The sequence below is a fragment of the Cinclus cinclus genome, chromosome 2, assembly GCF_963662255.1.
Source record: "Cinclus cinclus chromosome 2, bCinCin1.1, whole genome shotgun sequence".
NCBI lineage: Eukaryota > Metazoa > Chordata > Aves > Passeriformes > Cinclidae > Cinclus > Cinclus cinclus.
This window is the reverse complement of record NC_085047.1, coordinates 82,845,134-82,853,971: the sequence shown is the minus strand read 5'-3', so window position 1 is coordinate 82,853,971 and position 8,838 is coordinate 82,845,134. Positions and strand designations below refer to the sequence as shown.

The following is an 8,838-nucleotide window of genomic DNA, read 5'->3' as shown; positions in this document are numbered from 1 at the left end:
ATAGCATACCTGATGTCTCGAGGTGAGCACCAGGTCTTCATCTGTTACTGTTCAACCTCTAGTTGGCACCTTCTCATGTCTTATGTGTGGGATCCAAGTTTTTCTGTTGCTGTTACATTAAGGCGCATAAGTGTGCCAGCAGAAAAGAGTAAGAGACACTTTGGACTTTGATGGCTGGAGACAGAAGGTGTTTGGGTCTCTGCTCTGGGTCCAAATGGAGGTCATGATCCTAGGTGGTTTCATCATCCCAGAAGGAGGGCTAAGCCTGGCTCCTCTGCCTTTCTCTCTGAGCAGCGATAGCTAAACAGGGAAACACACAGACAGGCAGTATGTACCCAGCTCATGGGCTGAACCAGGGGTTTGCAAAACTTCTCTTGGGGGAACAGCTAGGGGTTTATGGTCATTTTGCTTTACAGCTCTCCCTCTGACTGAGAGATGGGCAACTGTGTTCAGGCATTTTACTGTGTGGCCAAAACTGGCCAGGATGCGGAGCCTGTAGTGTCATATGCCATTTGCGATTTTCTATGACGAGGACAGACACGGAGACAGACCTCTCCAGCCACCAGCCTGTGTGGACATGGTGTTTCATGGCCACAGAGGGAAGGAGACCATGAAGGAGAGAGGGCTGGACAGTAGTACTGAGCAGTCCCTTCGGTGATATGAGTAGAAAGAGTTTCATCGTGGAAGCCCTTTGGAGGGCCCATGTGGTCCCCAGTGCATCTCCCACCTCCTCCTCCTCAGGCAGGAGGAGGCAGAGTTGCCGCTGCTGCCAATGCGCCAGGATAGAGCGATCTCGGCGCGGGAGGAGATGACGCAAAAGGCAGAGCTCCCCCCAAAAAAGTGTTTCTCCAGGACGAAGATGGCGGCAACTTAGCCCAGGGGCCCAAGATGCCTGTGCCCATCGGGGGCCCCCAGCCAGGCAGTTCCGCCCCGTGCGCCCGGGGACACCGCGCCCGGCGGCAGCAGCGGCGGCAGCCGCAGCCCATTGTCACCAGCAGCGGCGGCGGCCCCGGCAGCCTCCTCCTCCTCTTCCTCTTCCTCCTCCTCCTCTTCAGCATCCTCGGCAGCGCTCCGGGAGCCCTGCAGCAGCGTCTCTCCAGTTAGAGCGGAGCGGGGAGAGAAGAAAGAGACTGAGACAGCGGTGCAGACATCTGTGCCGCGGCTCGGGGCTGAGGAAGAGGAGCAGCGGCGGCAGGGAGGAAGAGGAGGCGAGGAGCCCTCCCGTAGCCGTCCGTCGGCAGCGGGGGACGCGGCATGCGGTTGTCCGGGGGCAGTGGGCTTTTCTCAGGAGGGAGATGGGGAGCTGCGATCTGACCATGCCTGGGTGAGAGGGGGAAAGGACCAGTCGCGCAGCCCCGCCACCACCAACTATCACCACCACTACCACCACCACTACCACCATCATCTCCTCTCCCTCCTCCTCCTCCTCTCTCTGCGTTATTGCTCTTATCTTCTCCACGACACTCCGCGTTGGATGGACTGGGGCTGTTTCATGTGGTGAGACCAGGGCAGAGCCGCAGGCGAAAACCAACAATATCTCGGAGGAAGAAAAAGAAGAAAGAAGAAAGAAAGAAAAAGAGAAAGAAAGAAAAGAAAGAGGAAGAAAGAGAGAAGGGCGAGAGTGGGAGAGAGAGGAAGAGCAAGCGAGCGAGAGAAGGGAAGGCAGGCAAGAAAATCCCCCCAATCTTTTAAGTCAATGCATATTGTGGTGACACTGGCAAAGGAGCCCTCACGGTGGAGTCGGCCAGGGCTGTGCGTTCCCAAAATATGACCAGGGGTGCTTGGATGTGTAGTCGGCAGTATGATGACGGCTTAAAAATCTGGTTCGCACCCCGGGAGAACGAGAAACCCTTCACGGATTCAGAGAGGGCTCAGAAATGGCGACTGTCCCTGGCATCGCTCTTGTTTTTCACGGTCCTGCTCTCTGATCACTTGTGGTTCTGCGCCGAGGCCAAATTCACGGGGACCGGAGAGAAGGAGCAGCCGCCGCCCGAGAAGCCGGAGCCCGCGGAGCCGGAGCTGCTGGCGGGCATGGGGGAGCCGGCGCCCCCCGCGCCCCGGCTCCTCGCCCCCCCCTCGCCCTCCCTCCCGCCCTCCCCCGGCAGCAGCGGCGGAGGCAGCCGCGGCAGCCGCACCAACGGCACCGAGCCCCGGCACGGCGAGGCTGCTTTCCTGGGGAACTCCACCGCCAGGCCCCTGGATACGTGCCCTCCCCCGGGCTCCTCGTCCGGGCAGTGCTTCAGCGTGGGCGACGCGGAGGCGGTGTGCCGGCGGCGAGGGGAGTCGGGGCGGCCGCGGGGCACGGGGCAGAGCCCGGCGCCCGGCTGGGACCTGACGGATTTTTACCTTTCCTTTTGTAATTCCTACACACTTTGGGAGTTGTTCGCCGGGTTGTCCAATCCGGACACTTTGAACTGCAGTCTGGATGTGGTGCTGAAGGGGGAAGGCTCCTGCAGCCAGTGCGTCCAGGCTTACCAGCGCTACGACCAGCACGCTCAGGAGAAATACGAAGAGTTTGAGGTTATGCTCCAGAAATATTTACAGTCGGATGAGTACTCGGTGAAATCGTGTCCTGAGGATTGTAAGGTAGGAGCCCCTGCTGTGTTTCCTGTCCCTGGCTGTCGGGCTGGCGTGCCTCCCTCGGCTGTTGTGGCTGCCGTGGACCCTGTTGTGCCTGCTTCGGTCTCTGCCCCTGGCGCCGGCGGCCGCGGTTCTCACGGTGCAGGCGATGCTGCGGAGGGTATCGGCCCCCTTAGCGCATTATTAAAAGAGAGCAAGAGAGAGGGGGAAGCTCGAGAAGGCGCAAAAAGAAGTGATCCTCGGTCCCCTGGGAGCGTAGCGCTGGATTTCCCCCTTCTCATGAATATGCGATTGGCTCCGGCTCGGCTGCCGGCTTCCAGCGGGCTGGGATGCGACTTGGCGGCAGGCAGCGACAGGGTCTGCATGACAATGAGCGGGGCTCGGAGCGGCGACCGGGATCGGGGCTGCCCGACGGCGCTTCCCTGGCCCCTCGCTTGCCCTCGGTGGGCAGGTGGCCGCCGTGCCCCACGGACGGGCCATTGGTCCCCCAATGGCTCCGGGTGGGTTCCGTCGGGCGCTTGGCCCCGGGGGTGGCGGTGCTGGACGGCGGCGGAGCGGTGCGGCGCCGGCCCTCCTCGGGAGAGGGACAGCGTTTTCAGGCGCTCTGGTAGAATCTGGGGCTGGGGAAAGCTGGAGGACAAGAGTGTCTGTTGACGGGCACCGCGGTGGCCCTTGGCTGGGAAGTGATGGTGACAGCGTTTTGATAAGCCGAGGCTGTTTCCTTTGGTACCACCGGTGATGGCTCAGAGAGATTCAGAGGTTTTTCTTTTCCTTTGCTAGAAGGATGAGGGTCTCACTTTGGCTCTTGTAGTTGTTGCCTTCTCTTTTCTTTTGCACAAGATTAGTTGGCCTACCTCTCAAGACAGGGCAGAAGAAAAGAGTTGTCCTCAGTGCCTAAAATAGCTAACTGCATGCTCTTTTCCCATGTTGGAGTACTTGGTAGGAGGTGAATATTTCTGCCCTAGAACTAGATTATCTGAACTACTGTAGCACTAACCAGTCTGAACCAAATTCTGCTTTAGCAGTGGAACACAACAGTGCATGCGAATCACTGCTCTAAATGGGAGCCCTGGCAGTACCTCTGTCCTCCGTAACTTCAGCAGGGCCTTCTGAAATAATTTCATGGTAACAGCCTATGCCGAAAAACATCCCATTCACCAATAACTTAGTATAATTTGCACATATATTTGCCACAAAAATGAATCCAGAATCTCTCCAGAAGCTGAAATAACCTCCTGTCTAATAGGATAAAGTATGAAAGTTGCTGTGTTTATTTTTTCTTTCTAAACCTGACAAAAGTAAAGTAGACTCACCAGAAGTGTTGACTCGACTGTTTTTAGATTGCAAACTCTGTGTGTACACACTCACTGTATATATGTTATGTACTCAGCTACTGACAATGTAAACATATTCTATTTCCAGAGTGAATTGGATAAGTAAAAAAGGGTATAAAATGCAAATAGATATCTCTTGCTGTAAGGAAATCTTTGTCATTTCAGTAGTTCTATAATTAGAAATTAAACTACTATTCCATGCTGTCAAACAATCAGCATTTACTTGCTTAAAGCGATTTTTTTTGTATCATAGTTTAGTTTGACTGAACTTTGCCACAATTTGTTCAGTTGCTCTACAGAATATCAGGGTGTAAAAGGTGTTGAAAATGAACAGAACAGCAAATTTATGCTGTTTAACGGTTTTCCCTTCACACATCCAACGAGGAGAAATACTTTTTTAATGATAGAGAAAAAGTTGTTGACATTAAAATGATTGTGTGAAATTTCAATGAACTAGACAAATTCCAGTGACCTACATTTCTGCGGTTCTGAGCGCCAGATGATATTTCTTTATGTTTTGAGAATTTGGCCAACCAATCTGTGTTGAGAATTAAAGGCATTTCAGAAGGGTAAAAGAAAAAAAACCCAAACCTTGGGTGCAGCTTAGTCTGTTTTCCCTTTCTCCAGGGAATCTGGTGCGCAGTGTGGGTGGGGAGCGCAGTGGGGCGAGCTGCGGGGCTGGGTAGGGCTGGGCTGGGCTGGGCTGGGCTGGGCTGGGCTGGGTTGGGTTGGGTTGAGCTGGGCTGAGCTGAGCTGGGCTGAGCTGGGCTGGGCTGGGCTGAGCTGAGCTGGGCTAGGCTGAGCTGGGCTGAGCTGAGCTGAGCTGGGCTGAGCTGAGCTGGGCTGGGCTGGGCTGGGTTGGGCTGAGCTGGGCTGAGCTGAGCTGAGCTGAGCTGAGCTGAGCTGGGCTGAGCTGGGCTGGGCTGGGCTGGGTTGGGTTGAGCTGGGCTGAGCTGGGCTGGGCTGGGCTGAGCTGGGCTGAGCTGGGCTGAGCTGGGCTGGGCTGAGCTGGGCTGAGCTGGGCTGGGCTGGGCTGGGCTGAGCTGGGCTGAGCGGCGCTGAGAGGAGGGCCAGGAGACCGCTGTCCAAGGTACTGCAGGACAGCGCTCACACAGCCCGTGGCCAGGCAGAGGAGATGCCTCTCCCTGCCCCCGTGCCCTGATTTGGTGCTTCTGGGTCCCTCTGGAACCTTTTGATTCTTGCGGGTGGTTTCAAGAGCCGAGTGGATGGCACGTCCAGCGGTCTGACGCGTGTGTTCATGTGCTTGTGCATGGGCTGCCCTGAAGAGTGTAGAGGTGAAACTTGAAACCAGAATACTTTGTGACTGTTGCAATATTTTGCTGGGCTTTCTGGTGTTTTATATATATAATTCCGTTATGAAACTATGAAATTCAATCAGTACTTTTTTTTTTGTGTGTAAGTTTTTTTTTTTAATGCTGAATATTTAGCTAATTCTTGGGTAAAGCATCAAAATAGAAAATAGCTTGACATCTAGCTGTGTGGTTTAGGTGCACATTATTTGGTGGTTGTCATGGTTTATGTGGTGACCTGTTTTTTCTTCTAAACAAAGTGCTAAAAATACTGCCTTTAGTCAATAACCATGTATGCAAGCCTTGGTTCAATATGATGAAAGGCTTTTTAATGAGCCTATTTGTATTTAATATGTCTTTAACATTCTTGGAGGGCAGCTTTGTTCACAGAAAAAGAGATTTTCATCCAGTTGACCAATTACATCTTGTGATAAAATATAATAAAATTTACTCTGAATAGTCAAGCATAAGCTTGCAGCTGGGTGTTGCTTCTCCCTTCCACAGCTCTCTCCAACACCATACACCATCCTCAACTCAGTCAGTTCTCACAGTAAAGCGTGAAGATTATGATGGGTTTCTCAGCAAATTATGCCTTTCCAGAAAGTACTGTTGGTGATAACAAATAGTACATATCAAAAATGCCTTTGATGCACGAGTATAAACCTCAGACTTTATGTTTTTATTCTTTTATCTGAAACTAGAAGAAGATGAATTATACTTTTAAAATATGCTGTCTTCCACTACATGTCTCCTGGTCTCTGAAGAATATTTTAAATTAATTGCTTTATATTTCAGAAGTCTGTAGACAGGAGTTGTTTGACTTACAGATCACATTTAGCTATTCTGTGTGGTGAGTTTCAGTTTTAATATATAAGTATGCTCAGGGCTTTTTGGGTTTGTTTTTTCTTAAAAAAAGTGTGCTATCCTGTAAATAAGGTCTTATCATTAAGCTTTTATTGAGTTGCATTGGGGTTTTTGAATATTTTGTAGAAAATGCTGCCAATTTTTAACATTTAGAAAACTATTTTTGGTGGTATCAACAAATATGCATATGCCTTTTATATTGTTTGCGTGTCAGTAAACTTCACATGTTGTTTAGAAGCTTGGGATATCAGTGTTGTCTTACTATAAATCCATCTCCAATTTTTTCTTATAAACCCTTCTTAAAGTCTGATGTCTCTCTATATTGTTTCCTTGTCTTCATAGTCACATGGCTAAACAGTAAACACAAGATAAATAATTGAATTTATTACATATTCAGCTAGATGGTGAAACAAATTGCTGTGCTTTACTGAATCACTGAAGTTACAGAGTAACTGAAAATTTGGACACTTCTACTTTTCTGCTTGAAATTTAATTAATATTTTTTTTAAAAATATGAAATATTGTTATTGCCTATTATAAATTTGTGGTTATATTTGCAGGTACTTTTCTTGGAAATATGTATAATTTCTTGGTTTCCAGAAAATCAATTTTATATGCAGCGTGTCACACCACAGTATTCAGACAATTAGCAGAAACTGTATTGGCTTGACGTTGGAAGACACAGTTCCTCATTATGATTTGTCAGCCTTCTATCAGGGGAAATACTCAAGCTTTTATTCTTAAGGCATCAGGCAATTGCTCTGAGGAATAAAAGAAAATTCTGGCTACTTCTGATTAAGAACTGGGTCAAATAACTAAGTAGGACATAAAAATATAAATATTTTTTTTTTTTTTAAGATGGAGCTTACATTTTTGTGATTAAGTGTTAGAGGCCAGGGCTTTCCTGGCAAATGTGTTTATTGATGTTTGAACAAGATACCAGTCATCATTTTTGACACAGGTTTCCTTAACCTAGTGCAACCTGAGAGTGTGTAAGATGTGGGCTTTCTTAGCACTAGCTAAACTATTGAAATGTATAATTCAGGTAAGTGAATTACAATTAAAGCAACATTAAAATAATTCATTTTCCCTTGTGGAATATCAAAGAGGAAAAATAAAAATATACCAGCTCTTCATACATCAATATTGCTAAAAAGCAAACTTTGGCTGACATCATAGGTGCTCAACATGTACACACAGATTTTTGTTTTTCAGGAATTAAATATAATTTGATAGCTCCTGATTTGAGGATTATGGTATTGGTATAAAAAATATGTCATAGAATATCTGAGTTATAATACTACTTAGTTGAAAAGTGTCTGAAAAATGTCTGTCAATAAAGGCTTTCATCATTAAGCGTAGATGGTACAGTTGATAGGAATATAGAGTTGGCATTTTTGTTACTGAAGATTTTTTCTTTTTTGATCAAAGAACTGTGCTCAACTACTTTATTTGAGTAAGAGGGTGATTGGAAGTTATTTAAAACAATTAAAATCACATTTCTTCTTAGATGTTATCTGGAAATATCAAAGCCTATATGAATCATTACTTTCCTAAGATCTTTTTTCTAAACAGCATATGTAGTCTAATTAGGTTTTGATTTAAAATCTCTGTTAAACTGGCAGAAAAGAGCAGATGAGAAATACAAACCCAAAAGATCAAATGATAAAAGAACCCTTCAGTTACAAAAGATCACATAGAGCAGCATCTGCCCCAAAGTTATATATTTCAGTTGCAAATCTTAATCACATATTTATACAGTAACAGTTCTATGTGAGAGTGATGCCTAAGCTAATCAGAAGACACCCATACAAATAAAACCTTGAAGATCTGTACTTGTGTTCTAATGCAAACAAGAAAAATCCCCATGTTAATTACTGAACCAATACTTTTTCTCAATCTCTTGAAACATAATTATTTATTATAAAGCTCTTTTTAAAAATTAATACTATGCTGTGTTTTAAAAAAATACGTAATACTTAAATGTTTACACTTTTTTAGACTTTGGTATAAAATTATGTGAAACTAATGTGACTGTGTAAATTGATGTTTGGACAGTTTTATGGGTTTTGATGTTATTTGTTCAGGTGTTTTTTTTTAAAGGAAATGTTGAATTATTTTTTAAAACTAGTTTAAGACAAATATGTGGATGAATTTAGTATAACTCTTCTTGTAGTATTGGTATAATGCAAGAAGCAGCTCTGACTATGTGCTAAGGGATTTGTATTTTGGCCTAAAATCCTGATACAACAATCTGTCTCAGTCTCCTATTTTGAGCTAGATGAATGATACTGCACTCAGGGAAGACTATGCACATGTTTGTGGTCAATCAATTGCTTAAATACTTTACTGGATCGGGGTCAGATCTCTTCACTCCTAAAAGGGAAATTCCCCAGGGTGCTCTTTCCAGAAGTGTGTTAACCCCACTTAACTTTTAAAAGTTTGCATCTAGTTGATCATTGAGATAGTCATCCCATTCATAGTGTCAATGGGTACATCATTCCTGATTTAGGAAAAAAAAGGACTACAGATTACTAGCACAGGGTAGTTGAAGTGGGTTCCACCTGAATCCAGTAACCACCATTTAATGCTTCATGGCAGTAACATCACATAATTTGGGACATCATGGCTCTGCCCTCAATTTCACTTTGTTCACTTGTTCTCTTTACATCAAGGTGCTTCACATGCACCTTGCAGAGGCTGTGACAATCTTGCTTCTTCATTTCAGGGTCTTCTGGGAAAGGTAATCA

The 8,838-nt window shown here is 46.5% G+C and overlaps 1 protein-coding gene across 1 annotated transcript in view; it reads left to right on the top strand.

The window, feature by feature from the left end:
- Window positions 1-1,767: 1,767 nt before the first annotated feature.
- The window catches only part of NALF1 (NALCN channel auxiliary factor 1), a 436,678-nt gene continuing 429,607 nt past the window's right edge, over window positions 1,768-8,838 (top strand). The window contains exon 1 of the mRNA XM_062487824.1: window positions 1,768-2,586. Coding sequence (XP_062343808.1) covers window positions 1,768-2,586 — 819 coding nt within the window. The remainder of the gene's footprint in view (window positions 2,587-8,838) is intronic.